The sequence below is a fragment of the Platalea leucorodia genome (genome assembly GCF_965183815.1).
Source record: "Platalea leucorodia genome assembly, chromosome: 23".
Taxonomy (NCBI): domain Eukaryota; kingdom Metazoa; phylum Chordata; class Aves; order Pelecaniformes; family Threskiornithidae; genus Platalea; species Platalea leucorodia.
The window spans coordinates 3391227-3415100 of NC_138845.1; the positions used below are offsets into that span (position 1 = coordinate 3391227).

The 23874-nt window shown below is 51.3% G+C and overlaps 1 protein-coding gene across 13 annotated transcripts in view; it reads right to left on the bottom strand.

Annotated features, from left to right (window-relative positions):
- Positions 1-4759: 4759 nt before the first annotated feature.
- The window catches only part of LOC309600249 (keratin, type II cytoskeletal cochleal), a 61040-nt gene continuing 41925 nt past the window's right edge, over positions 4760-23874 (bottom strand). For 7 of the 13 annotated variants that reach the window (XM_082332394.1, XM_082332389.1, XM_082332401.1 and 4 more), the window contains 11 exons: positions 20573-20753; positions 17702-20356; positions 14180-16010; positions 13193-13401; positions 10599-10659; positions 9994-10089; positions 9051-9215; positions 8784-8909; positions 7365-7585; positions 6803-6837; positions 4760-5995 (listed from right to left, as the gene is read on the bottom strand). In XM_082332394.1, the coding sequence (XP_082188520.1) occupies positions 5808-5995; positions 6803-6837; positions 7365-7585; positions 8784-8909; positions 9051-9215; positions 9994-10089; positions 10599-10659; positions 13193-13401; positions 14180-14578 (1500 nt within the window). In that variant the 5' untranslated portion in view covers positions 14579-16010; positions 17702-20356; positions 20573-20753 and the 3' untranslated portion in view covers positions 4760-5807. The remainder of the gene's footprint in view (positions 5996-6802; positions 6838-7364; positions 7586-8783; positions 8910-9050; positions 9216-9993; positions 10090-10598; positions 10660-13192; positions 13402-14179; positions 16011-17701; positions 20357-20572; positions 20754-23874) is intronic. The other 6 variants (XM_082332397.1, XM_082332400.1, XM_082332398.1 and 3 more) reach the window with 6 other exon arrangements.

The window sequence follows — 23874 nt, forward strand, 5'->3', positions numbered from 1 at the left end:
TGGGTGTTTCCAGGGACGGGGCATCCCCCACCTCTCCGGGCAACCCCTGCCAGTGTCTCACCACCCTCAGCGTGACAAATTTCTTCCTTACATCCAGTCTGAATCTCCCCTCCTTTAGTTTAAAACCAGCCCCCCTTGTCCTATCGCTACAGGCCCTGCTAAAAAGCCTGTCCCCATCTTTCTCAGCCCCCCTTAAGCACGGCAAGGCCGCAGTGAGGTCTCCCCGCAGCCGCCTCCTCCCCAGGCTGAACCCCCCCAGCTCTCAGCCTGTCCCCCCAGCAGAGCTGGGCCACCCTCGGATCGTCTCCGTGCCCTCCCCTGGCCCCGCTCCCACAGCTCCACGTCCTTCCCGTGCTGGGGACCCCCGAGCTGGACGCGGGGCTCCAGGGGGTCTCCCCAGAGGGGGCAGAGGGGCAGAATCCCCCCCTCGCCCCGCTGCCCACGCGGCGGGGGATGCAGCCCAGGAGACGCTTGGCTTTCTGGGCTGTGAGCACACGTTGCCGGCTCGTGGCCAGCTTCTCGTCTGTCGGCACCCCCAAGTCCCTCCTCAGGGCTGCTCTCCACCCCTCCATCCCCCAGCCTGTGCTGACACCGGGGGTCGCCCCCACCCAGGTGCAGGACCCTGCCCTTGGCCTTGTTGAGCCCCATGAGGTTCACACAGGCCCGCTTCTCAAGCTTGTCTAACCCCCAGCACATCTGTTCTCCACGCACGTGAGCAGCTAGGCAAGGAGGGGGCTACAGCCTCCCTCCAGAGCACCGCTGAGTGGGAAGTACAGCTCTCTTCTTCCTCACACCTGCACAGAAGGAGCAGGACCCGTTCCAGCCCATGCCGAGGGTTTACGGCACAGCGGCTGCCAGCGAGGCGCGGGAGGCAGGTGCTTCCCAGGTTAGATGTCTTCATTAGGACAGGGTGGAGCCCCAGATGATTTTTTTCCCCCAGGAAAAACAAACAAACAAGAACATTTAGAGGGTACTGACTAAGCAAAGATGCTCTAGCGATTTGCATAAAGCTAACTGACACTTTTTATTACTATCATTGATTGCTAAATCCCCTTAAAACCATCACCGATTGCCTCGAGTTGCCTGGGAACTCCTGAAAGCCATATACGAGGAGCTGCTGGACGGTTTTACACCCCCTCGTCCTTCCTCTCATCCCGGCACCAGAGCAGGTCCTGCTCAGCTCTCCAACAGGGCACAGCGCCATTGCAGCGACCCCGGAGGCAAAGCGGACCCAACTCCCAGCCCGTCCTGCGCACCTCTTCCCAGGCTGCGGCTGCTCCAGCAAAGTGCCACCATCTCCAGCAAGAGGCTGGAGAACCTCTCATCATCGCTATTGCATGGGGTGTTGTCCTTTATAACCTCATCAAGCCAATTAGGCTTCCCATCAAGCTCATTAGGCATCCCAGGTGGAAGCCTTCCCAGGATAGGAGTTGTTTCCCCCCCACCTTGCTCCTCCCTGCCCAGTGGGAGCTGGGGACTCAGCCCAGCCCATACTGGTTTCGTGCCATTTAATTTGTTTTAAGCACAAGATGAAAATCAAAATCAACCTCAGAGCAGGGTTTTGGCCTTGGTAGTTACTGAAAAACTGATGGAAACCAAAGCAAAAGCAGCTTAAACACCAGGGAACTGAAGAAAGCTCCCCACCACCTGCTGCTGCCTTCCCAGGCCTGGTTGCATCCAAGTCCTCACCCTTCCTCTGCCTCAGTTTCCCTACAGAGAAGAACAGAACTTACCTCCTTTGTAAAACACTCCGACATCTGCAGACAGAGCCGCGCTGCCCGTGACCTCAGTCCTGCTATTACAGTAACACATGTCCAACCTCGCAGCCCGGGGTTCGCAGCTGGTGGTGCAGCAGTGCCGCAGGGGGAGGCGGACGGAGCAAAGCGACCGCGTCCCGCGACGCGGCCCAGAAGGAAACACTGGGGTGGCCAGCGGGAACACAGCGTTCGGCTGGGGCGCTTAACTGGGGAGAGAAAATCAGGACAGCTCACCAGGAGGGGAGAAATACAGAGGCCAAGAGTAAGCAGAGGTAGAACAAACACGCAAAGAAGTATTCGCTTGAAGTATTAGATTTACAAAGCGTATTATCAAGTATGCTTGATAAGTATTATAAAGTATACTTAATTATTGTGCATTTTACCCTGCAGAGAGCAAGAGGCAGAAGCTGAAGCGCTCTGAGCCTTGGCAGGCATAGCTGGGCTTTACACCTGCGCGGAAACCATCAACACCGTAAGAAGGAAAAAAAGCAATTTCACTGCTCTTATGAGCTGAGGAAGCAGCAAGATTTCCTTGCACAGAAAGAAGAAGTACTGCTGACCGCCCAGCTGAAATCAGCTGGGCACCTTTAATGCCTGTGAGTAAAGCGCACGCATGGAGCAACCTCCCCAGCCATGAACATGCTCACGCCGGGGCAGAGCTACTAAAGACGTTTAACTGATGTGATAACAACGAAGAGCTTTGAGACGTTTCAGTGCTGAAGGCAACGCGTCCAGTTCTGGAGTTGTACTGTGGAAGGCTGAAAATACACGGCTGAGTACAGAAAGATGGATGTGCTGCTGACTGTGTCCTATCACCTGCCTACATCATACCAGGAGGGAAAACGGGGCTGGGAGGGATGTCTTGGCCGTACCCTGCCCCAAAGCACGAAGAGAATAGCGTCCCTGAGATGCCACCAGATGGGTCAAAGGACTTGCCCATTCGAGGAGGAATTGCCCTCTGCAATTGCTTTTGCTCTCTACTGGGCTCCATCTTTCCCTCAACTCACATTTGCAAAGCTAAATAACCTCCAGGTTTCCCTAAATTCTCTGAGCCCAAATTCACGGCTGCTCCATGAACCACAGCAGCTTCCCGGGTCACCCCGACGTCCGGACCAGGCACGTTCCTGGCCCCGCACCAACACAAACATCCTTTGTCCGTGTATGATTTTATCCACATTTTAGATGCTTGCTATACTTCTTAGTCACTGCTGCAAAACAGGGAGGACAAAAAATACTGCTTTATGGATCGTTTGATGGCTTTTTCTACCTCTTAATACCTTTGCGACCTGCTTGCTCCCATCATCATCCTTTTTTGCCTCTGTTCTCCCCAGCAGTGGCATCCTGCCCAGCGGCACGGGAAGCTCAGCTGCCGCTCCGACAAGCGGTGGGAGGCAGTCTGGCGGCGGAGGGCTCTGGAGTCGGTGGGTGCTGGGTTTCTCTGGGTCGCGTCTGCCTCCCTTCTCTAGAAGTGCAAAAATCTCCCCTGTTGCAAAGCTGCTTCTGAAGCTGAATTATTTCTCCTGAATCCAACTTGCAGAAATTGCAGTCAACAAGACACTCTCAATACACCTGCTTTTACGCTAATTCCGGGCACTTTGCCTTCATAATATCAGCGTCTGCTCTGCAGCGGAGAGATTAAATTTCAACCAGCTCCACTTACGACCCCAGACCGAGCCAAGACCGGATCCAAAGAACGAGCACAAAGCACGAAGTGCATCCGTCTGCACAGACTTGCAAAGACACTTCACGGTGTTTCCCGAAGCGTGCAGATCCCCTCTTCCCCAGCGCCATTATGCGGCGTACGTTGTTCTGCGAATGTGGAAAATCCGCAGCCGCGCAGCCTGCAGCTGCCCCTTCCCAGGTCAGCGCTGCAAGCCTGATACCCCAAAACTGAGGGAGCAGCGATGGAGCCCTGCTCACCTCTCATAACGTTAAGAGAGACCCACAATTCCTCACTAAGTATCACAAAGCCATGCAAATGACAGCAAAGAGTGGCAGCCCCTGCCAAAAACATCCGGGCAATGTCTGTCTTTGAGCTCTTCAAGTCACTTCACGGCATTTGTTTCATTTTGATTTTTTGGCTATGACATAAAAGCCGTGAGCTGGGTGTGCCGGGCCGCTGATAACATGGCTCTGCTGGGCACCCCGGGTTCCTCCCCTCCCCGCCATTAGTGCCGCCTGCGTAGCAGAGCCACGCACAGGCTGAGCGCTGCGCTTGCTCAGTCACGAGGTGCTGGACTGCGTTGGGCACCGGAGCGACGGGGTCCGGGTAGTGCCCAGGTGGGTAAAGCACCCTTCAAGGCCCTGGCAGCCTCGTCGCCATCCTCATCCTGGAGGAAACAGCTTTTCTCAGCGACTACAAAATCTCTGCCTGGCCCCATCCCCACCGGGGCGATGGCTTCTGCAACAGCCGCTCCAGCAAGGGCAGGCCACGCGTCTGCGCCATCGCCCTGCCAGAGGGGTGGGAGCAAGCACAAATCACCCTGGGGTGAGCCCTTCTCACCCCACGCTGCCCCAAAAGGAGCAGGACTGAGTTGTCCTCATGCAGCAAGGCCTGGATTCACCTCTCCAAGCTTTGGCCGTCTGCAAGCGAGGTGTCTCCTCCAATGTTTAGCTCCGCTCGGCTCAGCAGAGGAAGATGGTCTCAGTCAGCGTCAGCCTGGGGCTGGGCTGAAGCCAAGCGCTTGAACAAAACCAGTCCCATCATCCCGCTGCCCAGACTCGGTGCAAAGCAGGCGGGTAAAATTCACCCAGGAATGAAAGACTGGGCAGGCAGCAAACCCTAAATCCTGACCCTGACCGCAGCGTGGCACTGCTCCAGGGGACCCGGCCAGGAGCAGGCTCTGGAGACAGGGGGAAGGGGATAACACCGGGTGTTTTCCAGAGCTCCTGAGCATCCAGGGCTGCACAGGCAAGGAACTCGTCTGGGACTGAAGAAGCACACAATAGGGAAACTTTATTAACGGCCTCATGACAAGGTCTCAGATCACAAAGGTATAAAACGTCAACTAAAGACACACTGCTAGGACATGGCTGAGCACGTAGTACAACAATTCTGTGCAGTTTCTTTGAGTTATTTATCCAACAATTCTTCTTACTGCAGTAACAACCTAACTATTTTCCCTGGCATGTTTAAGTTGAAGACACATTTTGGCAGGAACAAGTCGTTATTGTAATGATGCATCAACAAAACACGCTTTTTCCCTAGCTGTAGTAAAGACACCAGATATCACTGGATACGCTTTGAAGTATAGGCTGGTAAACAGAGACGCCCAAGGATGGGGAATGTTATCTCCCATTTTAGCGTGCTACTTATAATTTTAAGCAACTTCATATCCCTTAAGCTTTGGGCTTCTTTTAAGGAGAGGGAATGGGTGGGGAAACTTGTTTATGAGTTACTTCGCTATAAAGAACCTGGAAGTAAATCTGTCTGCATTGCCTTTGGTAAGAAATCAGGTTCAGTCAGAGGAGAACTGTTGAATTCCATTTCTGAGCCTATTTCCAAAGAAAATAAGGAGAAACCAAAAACAGTTTCACTGTTTTCTTCTTGGTATACTTTAAGAAAACAAACCCAGGCTGAAATCTTAACAAGGGTTGGCATTTTCTGAGGAGCCTAAGGGAATAAAGTCTTCCAAATCACATTAAGAGGGAGATAATCTTCTGGTCTCTTTTGCAAAACCACAGCAGAATTGTGGAATAGCTTGCCACTCAAATGATTGCTTTGACCTTCAAAGGGTGAAATCCAGCCCTGAGCAGGGGGTACCAAGCACACAAGTAACAAAAGCATTATACCGCCTGCTTCACTGGATAAATTTCACCCTACAGGCTTGAACCTGCTCTCAGTGGAAAGGTTCCCACTGAGTTCAACAGTGCAGGATCAAGCCTTAGGCGCGATGTGGCAGGGTCAGGTACTCTGGTATGTCTTATTCCAATTCATTCATCACTGCAGAAATTTTGCAGCCAACTTGTCCTATAAAAGGCAACAAAACTTTTCTTTCTATGGTTTCCCTCCTCCCACGTAATGGGTACCGCTGATCCCCGTTCCTGTAGTTACTTCTTGAAGCTTCTCCTGCTGGATGAGGTTGTGGTGATGCTGTAGGATTTGGAGCCACCTCCAGAGGAGAAGCCGAGCACCCCGCTGCCCATGCCTGCTCCCAGGCTAAGGCTTCCTCCGATTCCTCCTCCCAGAAATCCACTGGAACCGGCATAGCCACCTCCACTGCTGGAGCTGACCACGGCTGCGGCAGAGAGAGAAGCAAACCAAACGTGAGCGTTAGGGAACTTCGAACCCAGCTTGGCACCCTCACAAAAAGGGCATCTTTAAATTGCAGCAACCAGATGAAAACTCTCTACAATCTCCTGCAAAACACAGGGCCCAGGCTACCAATCTCTTGTTACGTTTTGGCCCAGTGCATTTATTTTCTGTGCTAAGCCAGACGCATGTGAGGGCTGAGCAGCCCATCTCCTCCTCCATCAGCCCGGCTCAGGACCCCCCGCGGCATGGAGAACCCCATATCATAAACACATTCAGCTCATCTCTTGGTGCACCAAAGAGCCTGGGGGCACGCGGTTCACCAGCTAGCAGTGGCAATTAAGTGGATGAAAAGTCGAGCCACTGGTTTAGAGCTGTAGACAGCGTCTCTGAGACACCAGCACCTGCCCGATGTCCAGGCAAGGTGAGTACGCAACGCTTCCCAAGCTGGAAAGACACCCTCTAACGTCACCTCTGCACTAACTTCCAATCCAGGCAACGCCTTTTCTCATCAGTACATTTTTCTCCATACAAAAATGGGAGGAAAGAAAGATCACTATTCCCCCAAGTTAGATTTCATACAGATGAGTTAGAGCTGAAGTCTGCCGCGGAGCCAACAGCACCATCGACTCCTGTCTCGGGGGGCTCCCATTTAAGAAGGGGGGTAACTGGGTTGCAGAAGCTAAGGCAGGGCACGATGAGGCTCCCGCACGCAGACCCAGCTGGTCCCCACCTGCATTTTCTATAGGCATATGGCTATCTGTAACTATTACAAATAATAAAATCAACTCACAGATGTTGACGTTGCCAACTCCATCACCAGCCAACCTGTTGGAGAAGAAAAACACAAAGGCAAAAAGGAAGAGGACGGGTTAGACTCTGCATTACTCAGTGTTCCCCCAGGGCCTCGGCGCTGAGGATGAAGACAATGGCAGCGAGTTATTACTGCTGGTGTAAATAATTCAGACAAGATAAGTGTGCCATCCAGCGCTTTGTTCCGGCCCTACATTCACAAGCTCTGTTATCACCTGGGGGAGGGCTGAAAGACCACGGAAGCTCTGCCCTAATTCCACGGGGATTGGAGCCACTTGGAAATTTTCTGTCACAGCATTGAACATAGAATGGAAAACAACTTTTTTCTTCTTTGCGTGTTTTCAGCAAAAGTATCACGTTTTCCCCAGAACTTGCCAGTTTGGCTCTTCAGCCAAAGCATTTTCAGGACCAAAAATTAGTTTAAAATGCAAGGTTTTCTCTTCTCTATTTCCTTCCAGAAATTGGAATTGGGCCCTCACAATGTCCCCAAAGGGAACAAAGGGCGGACCCTTCCTCACATAAAACCCACAGGTCGCACCCACCTGCTCTCCTCGCCCTCCAGCAGCTTCCTGTAGGTCGCGATCTCGATGTCCAGGGCCAGCTTGACGTTCATCAGCTCCTGGTACTCACGGAGCTGCCGGGCCATGTCCTGCTTCGCCTTCTGCAGAGCTGCCTCCAGCTCCTCCAGCTTTGTCTTGGCATTTTTGACAGCCAACTCACCACGTTCCTCGGCTTCAGTAATGGCTGCCTCCAGCTTGGCACGCTGCAGGGACAGAGCAGGGTACCTCAGTGGGCATCTCGCCTCCTTGGTGGAAGACACCATTGCCCATGGACTCCTGACATCTACTGGCCAGACCATCTCTGTGTATCTGCAGAGCCCTGGAGCCATCTGCTCAACTTAGATCCCTAGAAGTTCATGCCTACGCATTTTTTTGGGCACTGGATGGAGTTCAGCCTGCAAAGGAAGCTCATCTCATCCCACGATACGTTCTTCTGAAAGGCAGACCCTATTTCTCTCCACTGGCTACATTTTCGGAAGACTTTCTTTAGGTGATCCTCAGCTTCCCAGCCCACCCGCACCGCACACAACAGCACAACACTTAGGGTTAATGCAAGCTCAGGTTTTCCCTCCTATTATGCCCCAGAGCTTGTTCAGAGCCAATTGGTCTCCAGCAAGCTTTGATGTGAGGCAAGCATGGACTCGAGCAGACCTGCAGTTAAAAAAACAACGCAGAGCTACCCCAAAAGCATCCCTGTGGGGCCACATCAAGCTGGCACTCTAACGCACCCTCAGCTGTGTCCCCTGCACCTCCGAAAAAGCCCCATGTTTGGCAGGAAGGGCTCACAATGAACACAAGTGCTTTGTACTCTCATTCATTATTCAAGGGAGCTGCACTGGGTCAGCTCTTTGCTTGGAAGTGTGTGTTGAAGCCTCCCTGCCCTGAAACCAAATAAACACAAGTGGATGAATCACAATGGCTTATCTCCAGCTTTGTGCACCCTGGTTATTCACAGCCAGTCTTCAGACCCGAACACGGTCCGAACCACTCACTGGTCTGGCTTTCACCAGCCGTTTGATAAAGTGATAACAGCCCCTGGAGAAAGCAAACAGAACTCCCATACAGCTGAAAAATTCTTTTATGTGCCCAAACATGGTGTTCCCTTCTGCTAAAAGGGAGTGGACAAAGATCCCAGAAGCAAAAGGGTACAAGGAATGCGGGTGGCTGGGAGGGAGGCCACATGCAGCCTTGCCCTTTGGAAGCGGCTCTGCATCACTCCCTTCCTGTGCTCCCAGGTCACAACACAGTTTCTCCCTCCAGCAGAACTGACATCTTTTGAGGCGAGCATTGCAACCACCCCCAAACCGCTTCTACAGATGTTGTGTTGCACCCAGATCCCTGGCACGCTTGTTGCTGCTAAATCCACTGCTCTGCAGCAGCAGAACAAGCGCAGCTCCTTACCTGGGCCTTCGCATTTTCGATTTCACCCTGCAGCCTCTGGATCATTCGGTTTATCTCTGTGATCTCATTCTTCGTGTTGCGCAGGTCATCTCCATGTTTCCCAGCAGTGACCTGCAGTGCCTCGTACTGTGACACAGAACGGTATAAGAGAAAGGGATGGAGTCAGGCTGGCAGTCAATTAGCCAGCTAAAATCTCTCCCACTCATGACACGCAGGATACGTGTAGTAACAGAAGCTGTAACTGCCTTTCTCTCGCCCATAACTCACCTTGCTTTGATACCAGGACTCGGCCTCTGCCCGGCTCCTGTTGGCAATCTCCTCATACTGTGCTTTGACCTCTGCGATGATGCTGTCCAGGTCCAGGTTTCGACTGTTATCCATAGACAGCACCACGGAGGTGTCAGAAATCTGGGCCTGCAGCTCGTGAAGTTCCTGCCAATTGCATTAAAAACAATACCATTAATCACTGATTTTTAAGGGCCTCTCTTTTGGAAGCCAATTAAAGAGAGAATCTGAGAAGAAATGGGAAAGGGAGGCAGATAAGAAGAATTCAATCAAAACATTAACTAGAAGGAAACCAACTGAATCACATCAGCCTTGCAAAGGACACAGTAACAAACAACAGCAGAAATGGAGCTACCTCTTATCACCCGCACTTTAACAGCAACATTAGTTTACCCCTCTCCTGCGCTAAGAACCCAGCATGAAATGCTAGTCTGAGAAAATTGAGCATCAGCTTCACAACAAAGCGAGGGCCAAATTCCACCACCTCGCCCGAGGATGCAAGGTGTCCAGTTCAATCAAACTCTTGTCTTGCAAGTAATGGGTAAGATAAAGGCATCTGGACAAGGAGCTTGCCTTTCTTTCTCTCACACAGCACACAAACACACAAGCACACACCAGCACTACAGCACTGGCTATGATACACTGGTTTTCCTTGTTTTCACACTAACAGCATCACAAAAATAACACATGTCCTGACTACATTTGCAATAAATCCATCTCACGTCCCAGACAGGGAGAAATCACTGTGACAATTCACAGGACGTGCACTTTACTTGCAGGCTTATTTCTGCTTATGCAAGGGAAGACTCCACGTTTCCATCACCCTTCTTGTCTCTGGAAACAGCACATTCATTTTCTCAGTCACCATTCCCTGTTCTTCACCCACCGGTGGTGCTACACTTCAGCAGCCACAAAAGGACCTTACCGCTTCATAGAGAGACCTCAGGAAGTTAATCTCATCCGTCAGCGCATCCACCTTGGCCTCCAGCTCCACTTTGTTCATGTAGGTGGCATCCACATCCTAAAAAAGAGTGATAATCCACTGAGATTGCCGTAGCTTTGATGACTAAGTCCACCCAGCCTTTGATGGCTTCAAAAGCAGCCATGAGGCCATCGAGCTCCCCAAGCTGTCTGCTTGTGCATCTGCCCAACAACCCCCCATATCCCCAAAATTATCTACCAGTGTACTAAATATTGCTGGTGCGCAGGATCCCCTATGTTCTGTAGTGTCCCCTGGACCTGTGTTTGCAAGTCCACTGTCAGTTTGGACAGTCAGGGCAGGCCTTAGGAAATGTCCCAAAGAAAGATATAGCCATAATCGATGATATCCATGGGATCTGGCACTCCTTCCCGGCTTCCTATAGAGACTTCAGTGCCTACACAGAGGCAGCCTTCAGCCAGACCTGAGAGCTGTAATTCTCCACCCGCAGGTCTCTAGGCACAGCTGTAGCAAAGAGAGCGTAGGGGCAAAGGGGGCAGAAGGGCTGCAAACGTATATGGCCAGTCCCAGGGGATATCCATGGCACGCACCTTCTTGAGCACCACAAACTCGTTCTCTGCTGCCGTGCGCTTGTTGATTTCATCTTCGTATCTGCCAGAAAAAAAAAGGGATTGGTGTGAAGTTAGCGCCTGGGTAAAAGGAAGAAATGTCACAGCAAACAGTTACCCCGATTCCCGTCTCTCTCCCTCCGTTTCTCCCTTCATGAACCACCTCGGCAAAGCCTATGACTGCCCCAAGCAAGCAGGCAGAGGCTTGCTGTACCCCTGCAGCACGTGTATTATTTGCACAAGAGGTACCAGCCGCACGCCACAGTTCCAGGGTACTGTTTAGATGAGCTGATGCCTGAAAGCTGCTCTGGTTCAAACCGCCGTGACCACTAACCTGGAAAGCATTTCTCACCCATGCTTTCCCACATTCGTCAAAATTCACTGCACTTAAGATTTCTGCTCCTTATCCTCAGTCGCGGACAGCTGCAGGATGGCAGTCTATGTCCCGAGGCTCTCAGCTTTTTCACTTGCCCCTCCAGAGAGCAAATACAAATGCAGAAGGGATGCAAGGAGATTCAACAAATTCCTCTATGCTGATCAAAGTGCCTGCTCATGCTGCTTTCACCGTGCGCCTCCTTATTACGGACCTTTGAGAACGTTTTGCAGGTGTCAATCACACGCCGCTGTCCTGGTAAGAGCTGGGTATAATTATTCTCACTCTGCACAAAGTGGTTATGCTTCAAAGTCACACAAACTTCTAATATTGGCTACATCCCTTCCTTAGGTGTTCAGCTTTAGATGTAACGAGCTAGCTCCTCAGCAGATAAAAATCACGCTCCATTGACTTTATGGGAGTTCACTGACTTGTGCCACTCGCAAGCCTGGATCCCAGAGCCTGCCTTACACCATTCCACATCAGCCACCCTGCCGAAGCAAACAGCAAGAATCTGCTATAGGAATGCTGAAAGTCATCCAAGGAACAGAGCAGGAGCCACTTTCTCTGGCTGTTTCGGAACTGCTGTTGCCAAAGTTAGAACACTGCTGTTTATTTACACAGCCCCTGCACGGGTAGTGCTGTAATTTGCCTTCCAAAGCATGAGCTACTTCACTTTCACGTACTTCCCCTTCTGCTCCACACTGGAACCTTGCCCATCCACACTGGCACAAATGGACCTTGTCCCTTTTGAAGTCAATGAACTGCATCCGTTGCTATTGCAGAGCAATATATGACCTGGAAATTACATGATGGCGCCGCGTACGCACAGCCTGCAGCACAGAACGGATAATCCGAGACAGGTAGAAAGACTGAATTATTCTAGAATGGTTTGACAGATTCCTCCTTTCCTGGGGGAAGCTCCACCAAGCTGGTCAACGGACTGCCAAATCCTTCAATATTCTCCATTAGCTCCCGAGGACGCCTGGGGAAGCTCAGTGCACTACCGCACCTTGGCACGCTCCGCACCAAGCCACGTGGGCAGCACGAACGCCGCCTGCTCCTACCCCTGCTTCCTTTGAACACACCCTTACTCAATGCAGTTACGGAATAAGGGACTGAATCTCATCCCCTGGAGCCTCGTGCATATAAATCTCCTCCCTTACCCCAGATGTAAACTGAGAATTACTGTGTAAATGGGACATATGAAAAAGAGGCAACAAAGACATAAAGAGCTAGTCAGGCTTTAGGTATGCTACTTAGAAGATGAGATTTTCTTCATATAAATGGGGAGAAGCAGGTTCTGAACTCCAGTTACTACATCCTCCCTCCCTCTGCTGCACTAGCATCTTAGGCTCCTAATTCCTGCTTCCCTTCTCTTAACACATACAGGGTTTGGTTCTACACGGCCCTGTAAGCTGGAGGAATACATACGCGCCTGTGCACCTCGCGTTCATGTGACATGCAACTAAATTCAGAGCTTAATTCCTCTGGGTGCAAACCAGCTCCTTGCTGCTGCCTCGCAGAGGTGTAAAGTACAACTGTGGATGAGCACAGAGTAGCAGTAACTGAGCAGGGCTGGGGGAACATCATTACCACACACCTCCTTGGGAAGCACTGGCTATTGACTTTCCCTAAACACACCCTGGGGATTATCAGATCTGTTTGTTTTCAGTTCCTGCTTGATCCAGTTTGCCAGCTCCCTCTTTTCTTTCCTTTTTTTTTTTCATAGGCATTCCCCTGCACAGCTGGGTTGGGCACCGGCTGGGACAAAGGCTACTTTCTTCATGGGACTCCTCCCAAGTGACACGATTTGGACTGCAAAGTCACTTAAAAATTGCAGGTGACCTGCTCCATTACCTACCCACAGAACAAGGAGAGCTCACCCACCGCCGGCCAACCTGCTGCGCTCCCAAGGGGTTCCTACGCACCTGAATGGGCACGGCCAACCCAAAGTACGAAGCCAGAGGCCCCAACGCAAAGCCGAGAGGATGCAGCCACTGAAGACCACATGGGAACAAGGTGCCAGGAACAACGAGGGATCCAGGCAGGAAGAATCCAGGCAGCTTCCCTGGACCAGACCCCTAACTCACGGCTGGAAAAAAATCTCCCTCCCTAGCGGAAAAGCTGGGGCCATCTCTGCCAATCTACTGACCAACCTGCCAGCTCAACTACACCGTTAGATGGGAAGATTATACGTTACTTGGCCTTGAAATCCTCAACAAGATCCTGCATGTTCTTCAGTTCGCCCTCCAAACGCCCTTTGTCATTCAACAACCCATCCAGCTGACGTCGCAGGTTGTTGATGTACGTCTCAAACATGGGAGCAATGTTACTCCGGGCAGTCTTCTGGTCCTGGAGGAGGCTCCATTTGGTCTCCAGCATTTTGTTTTGCTGCTCCAGGGACCGGACCTGGAAAGCAACCAAGGGGTCATTTGTGAAAGTGGGAGGAAGGGGGGCCTGACACTACAGAGTTGGGATCCCGGGGGAAGGACAGGCTGCGGATGGTATCTGAAGAATTCAGATCGCTCATAGGAAGCACCTAAAATCTGGAGGGTGATAAAGACCAGGAGGGAGCACTGCTACGCCGGGGCTCGGCTCATGACTTTAAGGCTTTGTATGAATTAAAGATAAGCAGATTCTGCTTGCCTGACGCTTGACAGAAGCCATCCACAGACCTCAGAGTCAGCCAATTACTCAAACTCCAGGTCTGGATTCCTTGCATTTTGAGGATGCCAGAGCTGAAGTTTACACAGGACATAGGATCAATTAGCACAAGACAGTAAAACAACAGAGGTACAGGGCAGTGCAAACAAACACAGCAAGCTCTGACTAACGTCAAGATCTGTTCTACTGGGATGATTGCTCTCCAAGAGGCACCCTCCGCCCTGAATTTGGTGCTGCTGTGCTTGGGTGCAGATTTGATCTTTAAAGCCTGCACCCACATTATGGGCAATACCAGCTAAATAAAGGGGGTACAAAGCTGGCCTAAGCAGGGCAAAACCCTTTATTGACGGCAACGCAAGCAGGGCTTTAATAAGTTATTGGATTGCAGTAGGCAAATCACACCATGCTCTTGAGGACCTGATCCTCAGCCCATTTGTGAATCCCCCACTGGGTTAAGCGAGCTTTGGGTCAGACCTGCTTTTAAGCAGTGTCCACAGAGCTATCAGTCTTCCCAACACCTCACCTTGTCAATGAAGGAGGCGAATTTGTTGTTGAGTGTCTTGATTTGCTCCTTCTCCTCCGTGCGCACCCGCTGGATATTGGGGTCAATCTCCAGATTCAGGGGCACCAGGAGGTTCTGGTTGATGGTGACCTCCTGAATGCCGCCGGGGCTGAGCGCCCCACTGAATCCCATGCCTCCGTAGCCGTATCCAGAGTGACTGCTGTAGGAGCTGCCACCTCCAAGGGAGATCCGCTTGTTGGCGGAGCCGAGGTTGTAGAGGCTGTAGCTGCCAAAGCCACCTGTCCTGCCTAAGCTGGCGCCCCCTCCTAGTCCACGGGTCGAGGAGACGGTGCTGACCCGCATTTGGCTGATCCCTGGGACGGCCACAGAGCGAGAGCTGAAACTCACGGACCGGGACATGGCTGCTCTGAGGATGTTTTCAGTATCCCCTACCCTTCAAAAGCTCAGGGAAGCTGTGCTGGAGACCAGGGGAGTGAGCGAGTCCTCCTGCCTGCTTCTCCTTTTATCTGTTAGAAAAGCTGGGCTTAGCCCAAGGGATCATTTTACTGCCTTGGAGAGCTGGGTGTGCCTGGCTGCCTTCCCACCCTCATCAACCTGCTGAATTGGAGTCGGAGAGAAGGGAAGGGCCAGCACACACCTGGCACCGTGTCCCTGCGCTCAGACCTGGCTTTGTTCCGCACCTCCCTTTGCCTCTGCCACATGTGCAGCCAAGGGACGTGAAGCAGGGGCCCCCTTGGCAGAGAGTTACAACAGCACAGGTCCGATCCCCCTTTCCTCAAGGCTTCTCTGTCCCTCTCCGCTTACCTAAATGGGTTTTGAAATGAGAAGAGGGGGAATACGCATTCATTTTTAACTCTATTGCAGAGCAGGTAGCTCCCCTGCTCCCTTCTCCTTCCAGCAGAAAGGAGATAAGGGGCCTCAGCTTAGCGCCAGGTCCAGCCTAGTTTAATATAAACCAGCTGCAGCCTTGCACACACAGCGTACTCGGCCAGCAGCACCCAGCGAGTCTGCACCACGCAGGGGAAGGAGGGCAGCAGAAGCGAGATGCCGCAGCTATTCCTGGCCACCGTGGTTTTGCCTTCTCTCTCCTGGTAGCGCTAAAATAAAGGTGGTTTCGGTGGGCTGCACCCTGCACGTGGAAATACCCAATGTGCCAGTTCACACCCAAAGGGAGACAGGACAGGTTTCTGCTTAAATTTCTGGGCTCCTATGCAGAAGAGCGAGAGGCAAAAATTAGTTTTATGGGCTTTCTGCTTTTTCAAATAGCCTTGAAGGGACAGATCTCTTTACTATCAGGTTGTAAATCCTCCATGAGGTTTCAAAGTCTGGCCTGAATGTGTCATCCTTCAGCTCTTCCCCTCGTCAGGACCGCAAGATAGCGCTGGCTACATATTCTGGCCACAGCCTATTAAAAATATGTACTTCCTTCTCTGCGGGAAGAATACAAGTTGGCTGGAGATCCCAGCTACTAAAAGGAAATTCTCTTTTTGAAGGAGGGAAAGGGGGAGATTGAGCCAGACAGAGACATACGAGGCAAGATTCCTCCCTGTCCTACAAGCTGGCTCAGCTTCCACCAGCAAAAAAAGAAAAAAATAATAAAAAAAATAATATATGGAGTATAAAGCGAACTTGCATGGTGTGCACACCCAACTATACTTGACCTGATGGCCGACGTAGACAGGCTAGGGTTCATTTCATCCGTACATCGCTAGCAAGAGGGCAGAAGCCGCCAGCTGCTTTACGTAGCTCCAGGTCCTTCTGAGCTCGCAGAGGGAGACGGGCTGCGCTCTTGCAGCTCCTCTGGGTTGTCTGGAGAAGACAGGGGTTGAATCTGAAAGCGTGATTGAGAGTCCTACGGTCAGGCAAGAATAACTCCCACCAAAGCAAGCCCCAGCTGCTGGATTTTATCTGGTTGCATTCCAGCCTCAACTCCTTTTTATCAGCAGACAGGGATTTTTTGTGCAATGCGACACACAAACCAGAAAGCAATCTGGCCAGGTAAAATACAAGCCTGCTGCCAGAGAAACTATCATAAAGGCAAAGCTGTTCTCAGCAGCCTCGGCAGTAAGAGCACTGAACTTCACCCTGGTTTGCACTATCAAGGGCCAGATCAATCAAAAGCCATTTTTTAATCGTATTTACCGCCATGCAGCACCACTGATTTTAGGTAAGGATGGATCTGTCTTCCATTCAAAGTTCAAGCTTTCTTTTCTGTGCCAGTAGCAATGCAGCCAACGCAGGAGAGACTCAGGAAAGCCTCATTTACCTCGCTGCTATATGCTCCCCAGCTCCCAGCGCTGCAGCTAGCCGGTTTAGATCCCCTGCACTTATTACAACCCATCCTGCAAGTGAATATTCCCCATTTTAAATCCAGTTTCAAGTAAGCTGAAGTCAGAGCAGGATCTGGCGATGCAAAGATGTCCCAAGCAGAGTTTGCTTGTGTTGTTGGGATGCTATGGTAACACCACATAGCTTCACAACTGCACGGACTGGTAAATACTCCCAAGCCCATGCGAATGACCCCCAGGGATTCAGGTTTGGTAACACAGAAGACACTGTATTGACTGGTTAAACACCCTCTTGGGGAAGTGAATGCTTTTGACGTTGCGACTGCTGTGCTTGGTGTCACGACAAGCCAGCCTGCACACACGGGAACAGCCTGCCGCTGCGCACCGACACTCGCAAAGCCAACAAAAGAGTCACAAGCGATAAATCCCTCCATAAACCCTTTGGTAAATGTAGCAGGCTCTCAACTCCAATCCAGAAAGTGCAAAAAAAAAAAAAATCAAATATGGTTACATCCTAATCAAAGAGGAATAAATCTTTGCAGGCAAGCAAAACTGAGTGTTAAGAATACGTTCTTATGCTGATCAATGTCAGCCTGTTGTTTCCACGTCTTCTGTCGATATCCCACGGGCTGTCTCTTCGGTGTGTTCAGACTGCAATGTTTGGATTGAAAGCTTTCTGGAGCAGGGAGCGCCCTTAGGTTTTGTGTTTGCACAGCGCAGTCCTACTTTGTGATTATTGCTCCAAAGTGCTTCAACAGTGAGTCATAAATTAATGAGTGTCCTAACGACAAGCAGTGTTTTGGTGGTGTCATGGTTCGGGTATCGCAAGAGCTCGATGGGGCACTCACGGGGCGGCCCGAACGACGCTGTCAAGCTGTTATTCTTGCTAACACCCAAAAGCAATGGCAACACAGCGGCACTTGCACCAACGCCTGCAGCCATAAAACTGCCGTGCTGAAGATTCCCCCCATGCTGCGATCACAGCTCCCCCTTTCAGGATCTAAGCAGCCTCATTAATAAAAATTTCCAGCTCATTAGCAACTCCTGGGAATACAGAGATTGCTCCGGAGGGAACTTGTTCCCTTATTGTCCCAAATGCAGGCACTGTAGGTCATCAATCTGATGCACAAATGAGCCATGTTAGGATGAGGTGGCTACCTGTCATGAAGTTTTATTGATTTGTTTAGTCTTATCCTGTGTAACTCAGGCTATAAAGCTCAATATAATGACGCACCTCTTCAGCCTCGTCTGAACGACATGAAAGCGGCTTTCCCAGAAAGGCGACGGCTGGCTGATTTGAAGGATTCTGTTGTTCCAAAGGTTGGTACCTCGGTACAGTTCATTGCCTTGCAACAGGAACCCTCCTGCTATAACTTGGAGCCTTATGTCTAATTTGAACTTGTTTAATCGATGTCTTTAGTGGCAAACATCAATTAAAAGATGTCTGGCACTGCCCACTTCCGAAGCACTTAAACTCTCTTGAACCTGGTACGATTCCCCTATTAACGTTAAGTCACCACTCTCTCAGGCTTACGTTGGATAAACTGAATGGGTTGAAATCCTCAATCTTTCATAAACAAGTGGCTTTTCCGGGGACCTTGAATCACTTCTTTGGCCTCTCTCTGCTCCAGTGCCCTTGGCACACGCATCGGTGGTGTTCGCGCTGCAACTTCATGCAGTTTTACACATGGAAACCGCATTTTGCTCTCCACTCTTACAGCCCTGCAGCTGTAGCAGCCTCGGGTCTCAATCAGTGCTAGAGGCTGGTACGATGGGTCTCACCTAAACTACACTGTGTCTTCCACCTACACCTCTCCTTCTTGCAACGAAGCAGAGCAGCCTTAGTATTAAGGGGGGACCAGCAGGGATAGCTGGAGGCAGCTTGCCCAGGGTGACAGAGCCAGCCCCGTGTTAACAAGGCTTCCAGCAAGCTCCTGCCCCTCCAGGAGCTGCATCTCACCTTTCCTCCTCCCTCTGCCCGCCCCGCTGAGGCCAGCAAGCCCTCGGCTCGGCTCCTTGCTGCCTGGCCACTCCTGGGAAGCTGCCTGCTGCCGGCCATGTAATCCACCGCTGAGAAAGCCCTCTTCGAGCTCAGAATTGCCCGTGCTTGTCCTGTTAGCTGAAACCCAAAAAGAGCAATGGTCTAAACCCAGAGGTGTTTGGATAACAGCACAAAACCACTCGCCAGCACCTCCAGGAACAACTTGGACCCCAAAGGAGTTGCTGCCGCTGGAGTCTCCCCCGCTCCAACATTTTCCAGCTGCGGCGATGTGGCTCCCCCGCCCTGCAGATGGAGCCCGGCGTGCCTCCTGTCCTGTTTGCAGAAGGAGGGTTTTACAGCCTTTACATTTGCATCGCAGCGGCAGGGATGGGAACCTCTGCACGTTGCCATCAGCTCCTAGCCAAACGAGCAAACCCAGCCCAGGCGGCTGGGCTGCAGGGATCCTTCCCGGGGACACCGCGCGTGGCGGGGCACCGGCTTGTCGGAAAAGCTCTCTCTGCCCCACGCATGGTGGAGGCATTCAAACTATGGATTTTTCCCCCCCCCTCCAGCCTATTTTACGTGCACCTAAAGCTGTTTTCTTTCCCCTCTTCCCTAAATTACAAGATCTTATGATTACAAGAAATCATGAAGGAATAACTATAAATATAGTTATAATTATGTATAATCGTAATTACATGGGTAATTTTTACATGAAAGTTGAGAGTCACTCCCACAGCTAAAGTCTTAAGGAAAAACAAACAAACAAACAAATTAAAACACTACAATTCTCAGAGCCGAGGTGAAATTGCCAGCCCTGGTAACGCCGGGCTCGGTTTTTCTAGAAACAGCACATCTTGGAAGAGAATGCAAAATCCAGGTTCTGTCCCCACAAAAATCACGCGTGACTTTTGAGCCCAGCCTGTTGAATCTGTTGGTCCCTTCAAGTTCCTAACAGCGGATCTGATCTAACCTCTGCGGACGCTCACACGGGACAGAGCGGGCAAGCCGGGTCAGATCAGAGTCCATCTATCTTGAGCCGGTAATACACGCTGGTCAGCCCCAAAATACAGGGCAATTATAAAGTGATCCCTCCTCTGGCCGTATTTCTCCAGCCTCCAGCCATCAGCTGTTTAAGCCTTCCCAAGTTGGAGGTTGCATCTTGACCAGCACGTTTAACCACTGCTGATGGTCCTCTCTACCCGTTATCGGTCCACTCCTTGGTTAAACTCAGCCCTGCTTGCTACAGCCTGCGGCAATGAGATTGCATGGGGCAGGAGAAGATCTTCCCGTGTTCCTGTTTTAATTAACTCAATTGCAAACTAATGTGCCCCATTCAGAGCAGATGGAAACCATGAGGTCATTTCACTGCAGTCAAGGGAACACCACCAGTTTATAGCGGCTGAAATAAAACAGTGCAACAGGACCCGGCATTATTACAGGAGTTTGTGGGCCTGATTCATGCCTAGGTTAATGGATAATGCCGCAAAGCAAATGGAGCAAGGAAGGAGAGAAACAATCTAACACGGTCATCAACGAGAAATGCTCTTATCAAAACTTTGTCTCATCTGACACAGCTTGGGCAGAGTCAATGGCACGATGCCACTTTGCACCAACTGCTCCTTCACCTCCAAGTCCAGGAAGGATTAAGGCCTTCCTTCTCCCAGAATACTAAGCATCCAGCATGGCAGCCATCCTAATTCACCCCTGTTCGTACAGCCCTTGGCGCAACGTAATTGTGGACAACAACTGGGTTTCTTAATAGCTACCACAATACAAATAACCATCTTCACCCTGGTGACTACACGGGAACAAAGCTGCTCCACAACCTCTGGCTCCAGTTACAAATTCCAAGATCTTTTGCAAAATGAAAGCTGTCCAAACGGATCTGTTGCCCCATAAATGCTCCTAAGGAAGAAAAAACAACGAAAAACACAGAACTGTATGGGGCGTTTTAGAGATCAACTGTCCTGCAGGCAGGAATTACATGGGAGAGGCAGGAGTAAAACCCGTATCGCCTCCCTCCGCTCCCACGCACGGAGCGACACGTTACCAGGCACGTGGGCTGTGAATATTCATTTGAATCTTCAGGCCATTGGACTGCAAAAACTCCATCAGACTCACCGTAACCGTCCTCCTGCTACAGAGCGTGGTTTGTACCAGCCGGGGTTTCCAAAGACAGTTTCTCCCGGATAAGCGCCAGGGATGTCCACAGCGGGGATGTTTTCCTTGTGGAGCTGCAGGGATTGAGCGTGTTCAACACGTAAAAATGGGAGCTTGCAGGACCTACCCAAAACAGCTCAACCTGTGAACACAGGAACAATTTTGTGAAAGGCAGAGAAGCAGAAAAGCAAGGGCAGAGGTGCTAAACCGAAGAGGCGTAGGACCTTGTCCCAGATGAGTCGCTGGCAGAAGAAAAGGGCAAAAAAATTTAAAACGATTCATTTGTTACAAGTATTTTATTACGGCTGTAATCACCAAGCTGAGATGGTTATCTCCGCTTACAGAGGGGCCAATTCAACTCTCAGGGAGACAAGGGGGTTTTCCTACAATTGCAAACACGAGAAATAGAGAAACAAGGAGAATCGCGCTCCCAAGATCTGGGCTGCGATACTTCCCGCCTGTCTGCTGTTGCACCAGCCAGGTATTTTATCTCAGCATTTATATCTCAGCCAGCAAGACACACTGCTCCAGCACCCAGCTTTTAACCCAAATATCACAGAGCTGGAAGCTTCCAAATGAAAGCAAACAGCAAAGTGCAACCTTCCCTTTCCTCTGGTCTTCTCCCAGCCTGGGACTCGGTATCAGGTTTTGCAGTACGAGCAAAGGGCAAGATTGCAGCCTTGGACCTGATGGGGAGCCAAGCCCTGGCTGCTGATGGCAGCAGAGGGTGTGGTAGGTCTGTGTCAGGCACCACCATAATCAATACATTCAACAATGACAATAATAATTATATAATTATAATTATCTTGCACCTGCCCACATTGCCTATGACATGAATGACCCTTTCCAGGTCTGTGGGAGGGGAGGGAGGATCAGGTTCAGCATCGCATGGAGATGGGGCTACCCACGGCCGTGCCTGCTGCTCAGCGAAACCTCCTCCAGCACCCAACAGCCTCCTCCCTACACCCACCAGCACCCAAAGCCACCTCCAGCCATCAGATCCACTTGCAGCAGGTTTCCACGTTACACGAGGACAGCGTGGGAGCAGAGAGGCTTGGCAGGAAAAGGAAAAGAGGAAAAATAACACCGAGAGCGAGAAGAGCTCTCCATGCTGCTGAGGATGCTTCCTTCCTGCGTACCGGGGGCTGCACAGCCCCTCGGGGCAGGGGAAGAGCTTTACCCAGCAGGAAAAAAGGCGTAAGGGCCCTTCAAGGCAGGACTGAGCTTCCAGTTTACCGCGTTCACCAGGCGTGCACGAGGCGTGAATCAGTCGTGCAGAATTTGAGCCCAGGAGTTAAAAATCAGGATGAATCAGATCTGGTACCAGATTTAAGAGGGATTACAGACTCGCTCCTGGGCTTAGCGCCGGTGTGGCCCTGACACACGCACGCACGTGGGGTTGCGCGGGGCCGTCGCACAGGCACACGCAGCCCAGCCATGCCGTGTCATAACCGTCTTTGCAAAGCTGAGACAGAGTGAAGCAAGCGGGCGATTCCTTCCTCTGCCTCAAGGTGCTGACTTGGGCCCATGCCTGCACCGCGTGCATGCTACGAACCTGCTGAGCTACGCTACAGGGCACGCCGTTTGGTGCCAGAGCTTCCCTTACAGACACGTCGGGACAGCAAACTGCTCCCGACCGCATGCTGCACTGCTAAAAGGAGACTCCGGGAGTTAACCGGCCCCCGGGGGTAACCCAGCACCAAAACCACGCATGCAGCAACTGCCCCTCTGCCGTAATTCAAGCACTGACCAGGGGCAGAGCGGGCCGTGCCCTGCACCTCTCTGCCCGCGCTGCGGATGGGTTGGGTTGCATCATTTGGGAAGTATGCAGCACGACAAACCGCCCCAGGAAAGCTGTGGTGAGGCACAGGCCTGGCCAAACACCCGCTTTGCATTTATTCCAGAAAGGTGTTGGTGGCACAAGGTGAAAAGTGGGAGACTGAGATCCAATTCACATAAGCGGCCGGGGAAAAAAATTAAACTCAGACCTTTTGCCTGATGATTTGGGTGTGCGGCCTCTGAAAAGGGCAGGCACAAGGCAGCCGCCAGTGAGGGGCGTAGAGGCCCTGGTTCTCCAGCACATGGAGCTCCCATCCTCGTCTTTGTGGGATCCCACAGCAAATTGTCCCTCAGTTTGTCCTAGCAGAGCTGCTGCACCAAGCAGCGACGCCATCCCCTTCTCCCGTTCCCACCCTCACTGTGCCCCTGCTCCCCGCTTGCGGCTCTCACCTGATGACAGATGCAGCGGGAGCCCAAATCCCTGTCCTCACAGAGAAAAAAAATACACCCAAAGACATCTCGCCTCACGTGCCATCCCTCAAATTTCTGGGCTCGCTCCTGCTATGCTCATTTTAGGAGAGAAGCCGCTGCAGGCTGGGACTGCTCTGATCAGCCACCAATCCCCACCTTGGGGCAAAGTGATCTGTTTCTGCCATTCCCAATGCCAACGTCCGCCTTCTAACCATCACTTTGATGTCTTAGGTCTTTCCCCCCCCCGAAAAAAAAGATCCCAGTGTATTTTAGCCTCAGAACCTGCCTGTTGCAAAACAGGTAGACAGCCTCATAAATATCCACGCAACCTCATTAAGAGCTAAAGGTTCGCAGTACCCACTGACACACAATACATCATTATTTATGCTGCAAACCATGTGAGAATGACACACAATGCAGAAACAAAATGCCTAATTAAAAGTGACACAAGAGCACAGAGCCAGATTGTAATCAGAGTGGTGGATACTGGGTGCTGTCTAAAAGGAATGAAGTCATTTGCTCGAGTGTGGATTGAGAAACACTAAGCAGTAAACCCTCACATTGTGTGTCTTATTTACGCTCTTTTTATAAGCAGGGACACTGAAAAAGGAGAAGCATTTGCCAAAGTAACAGGACAGGTTATTAGAAAGGGAACTGGCAACCTTCAGGCTCCCAGCATAGCTCAAAAGAGTGGGCTCAAAGAGCGGCTGACACAAGGACGAGTGGGAATGACGGACAGCCGAGAACACACGGAGACTCATAGCCTTTGGGACAGCCTTCGACGGAGAAAAGAAAGCAGCGGTTTCTACGATGAAGCCGAGTCCCTTTATTTGGGAGATGATACGATGCGGCTGCCTGGGGGGGATCTAGCGCCCAGCAGCTGCTTCCCCAGCCCCAGGCAGGGACGGTATCACCCAGCCTCTTTGTACAGCGGGAAGGGAAGAGCCTGTGGCACCCCAGCTTAAACAACTGATGTCACCGCCACTTAATTAGTCCTACTTTTTTTTTTTTTT